The 2,638-nt window shown below is 68.3% G+C and overlaps 1 protein-coding gene across 1 annotated transcript in view; it reads left to right on the top strand.

Moving 5' to 3' along the window:
• stau2 (staufen double-stranded RNA binding protein 2) overlaps nucleotides 1-2,638 on the top strand; it is a 321,253-nt gene that overhangs the window by 99,714 nt on the left and 218,901 nt on the right. Inside the window, exon 11 of the mRNA XM_055882277.1 lies at nucleotides 4-75. Coding sequence (XP_055738252.1) covers nucleotides 4-75 — 72 coding nt within the window. The remainder of the gene's footprint in view (nucleotides 1-3; nucleotides 76-2,638) is intronic.

Genomic DNA, 2,638 nt, shown 5'->3' with positions numbered 1-2,638 from the left:
AAGAAACTCCCTTTCACCCCGTTAGTGGAGAAACCCAAACTACACTACAAGAAACGCCCCAAGACCATCCTCAAGGTACCAGGGATGGAGAGGGGGAGGGAGAGGGAGAGGGAGAGGGGGAGGGGGATGGAGAGGGGGCTGGAGAGGGAGAGGGGGATGGAGAGGGGGATGGAGAGGGAGAGGGGGATGGGCGTGGAGAGGGAGAGGGGACTGGGGAGGGAGAGGGGGCTGGGCGTGGAGAGGGAGAGGGGGATGGAGAGGGAGAGGGGGCTGGAGAGGGAGAGGGGGCTGGGCGTGGAGAGGGAGAGGGGGATGGAGAGGGAGAGGGGGCTGGGCGTGGAGAGGGGAGAGGGGGATGGAGAGGGAGAGGGGGCTGGGCATGGAGAGGGGGATGGAGAGGGGGGTGGGGGTGGAGAGGGGGATGGGGGTGGAGAGGGGGATGTGGGTGGAGAGGGAGAGGGGGATGGAGAGGGGGATGGGTGTGGGGTTGGGGTGGAGAGGGGGATGGGGATGGGGGATGGAGAGGGGGATGGGTGTGGGGTTGGGGTGGAGAGGGGGCTGTGGATGGGGGTGGAGAGGGGGCTGGGGTGTGGGGTTGGGGGGTGTAGAGCGGGCTGGGGATGGGGGTGGAGAGGGGGCTGGGGAGGGGGGTGGGCATGGAGATGGAGAGGGGGATGGGCGTGGGGTTGGGGGTGGAGAGGGGGCTGGGCATGGGGTTGGGGGTGTAGAGGGGGCTGGGGATGGGGCTGGGCATGGGGTTGGGGGTGTAGAGGGGGCTGGGCATGGAGAGGGGGCTGGGCATGGGGTTGGGGGTGGAGAGCGGGCTGGGCATGGGGATGGAGAGGGGGCTGGGGGTGGAGAGGAGGGTGGGGATGGAGAGGGGGCTAGAGAGGGAGATGGGGCTGGAGAGGGGGATGGAGAGGGAGCTGGAGATGTAGAGGGGGGTGGAGATGGAGAGGGGGCTGGGGCTGGAGAGGGGGATGGAGATGGGGATGGAGAGGGAGATGGGGCTGGAGGTGGAGGGGGCTGGGGTTGGAGAGAGAGATGGGGCTGGAGAGAGAGATGGGGCTGGAGGTGGAGAGGGGGCTGGGGTGGGAGAGGGAGATGGGGCTGGAGGTGGAGAGGGAGATGGGGCTGGAGGTGGAGAGGGAGATGGGGCTGGAGGTGGAGAGGGGGCTGGGGTTGGAGAGGGAGATGGGGCTGGATGGAGGAGAGGGGGCTGGGGTTGGAGATGGAGAGGGGGGCTGGGGTTGGAGATGGAAAGGGGGGCTGGGGGTGGAGAGGGAGATGGGGCTAGAGAGGGGGATGGAGAGGGAGATGGGGCTGGAGGTGGAGAGGGGGCTGGGGTTGGAGAGAGAGATGGGGCTGGAGGTGGAGAGGGAGATGGGGCTGGAGGTGGAGAGGGGGCTGGGGTTGGAGAGGGAGATGGGGCTGGAGGTGGAGAGGGGGCTGGGGTTGGAGAGGGAGATGGGGCTGGAGAGGGAGATGGGGCTGGAGGTGGAGAGGGGGCTGGGGTTGGAGATGGGGCTGGAGGTGGAGATGGGGCTGGAGGTGGAGAGGGGGCTGGAGGTGGAGAGGGGGCTGGAGGTGGAGAGGGGGGCTGGGGTTGGAGATGGAGATGGGGCTGGAGAGGGGGCTGGGGTTGGAGAGGGAGATGGGGTTGGAGGTGGAGAGGGGCTGGGGTTGGAGAGAGAGATGGGGCTGGAGAGGGGGCTGGGGTTGGAGATGGAGAGGGGGCTGGGGGTGGACAGGGGGCTGGGGGTGGACAGGGGGCTGGGGTTGGAGAGGGAGATGGGGCTGGAGGTGGAGAGGGGGCTGGGGTTGGAGAGGGAGATGGGGCTGGAGGTGGAGAGGGAGATGGGGCTGGAGGTGGAGAGGGAGATGGGGCTGGAGGTGGAGAGGGGGCTGGGGTTGGAGAGGGAGATGGGGCTGGAGGTGGAGAGGGGGCTGGGGTTGGAGATGGAGAGGGGGCTGGGGTTGGAGATGGAAAGGGGGCTGGGGGGTGGAGAGGGAGATGGGGCTAGAGAGGGGGGATGGAGAGGGAGATGGGGCTGGAGGTGGAGAGGGGGCTGGGGTTGGAGAGAGAGATGGGGCTGGAGGTGGAGAGGGAGATGGGGCTGGAGGTGGAGAGGGGGGCTGGGGTTGGAGAGGGAGATGGGGCTGGAGGTGGAGAGGGGGCTGGGGCTGGAGGTGGAGAGGGGGCTGGGGTTGGAGAGGGAGATGGGGCTGGAGGTGGAGAGGGGGCTGGGGTTGGAGATGGAGAGGGGGGCTGGGGTTGGAGATGGAAAGGGGGCTGGGGGTGGAGAGGGAGATGGGGCTAGAGAGGGGGATGGAGAGGGAGATGGGGCTGGAGGTGGAGAGGGGGCTGGGGTTGGAGAGAGAGATGGGGCTGGAGGTGGAGAGGGAGATGGGGCTGGAGGTGGAGAGGGGGCTGGGGTTGGAGAGGGAGATGGGGCTGGAGGTGGAGAGGGGGCTGGGGTTGGAGAGGGAGATGGGGCTGGAGAGGGAGATGGGGCTGGAGGTGGAGAGGGGGCTGGGGTTGGAGATGGGGCTGGAGGTGGAGATGGGGCTGGAGGTGGAGAGGGGGCTGGAGGTGGAGAGGGGGCTGGAGGTGGAGAGGGGGCTGGGGTTGGAGATG

The sequence above is a fragment of the Salvelinus fontinalis genome, chromosome 25 (genome assembly GCF_029448725.1).
Source record: "Salvelinus fontinalis isolate EN_2023a chromosome 25, ASM2944872v1, whole genome shotgun sequence".
Lineage (NCBI taxonomy): Eukaryota > Metazoa > Chordata > Actinopteri > Salmoniformes > Salmonidae > Salvelinus > Salvelinus fontinalis.
The sequence above is the reverse complement of the archived record's forward strand: the minus strand, read 5'-3'. Positions and strand labels throughout refer to the sequence as shown.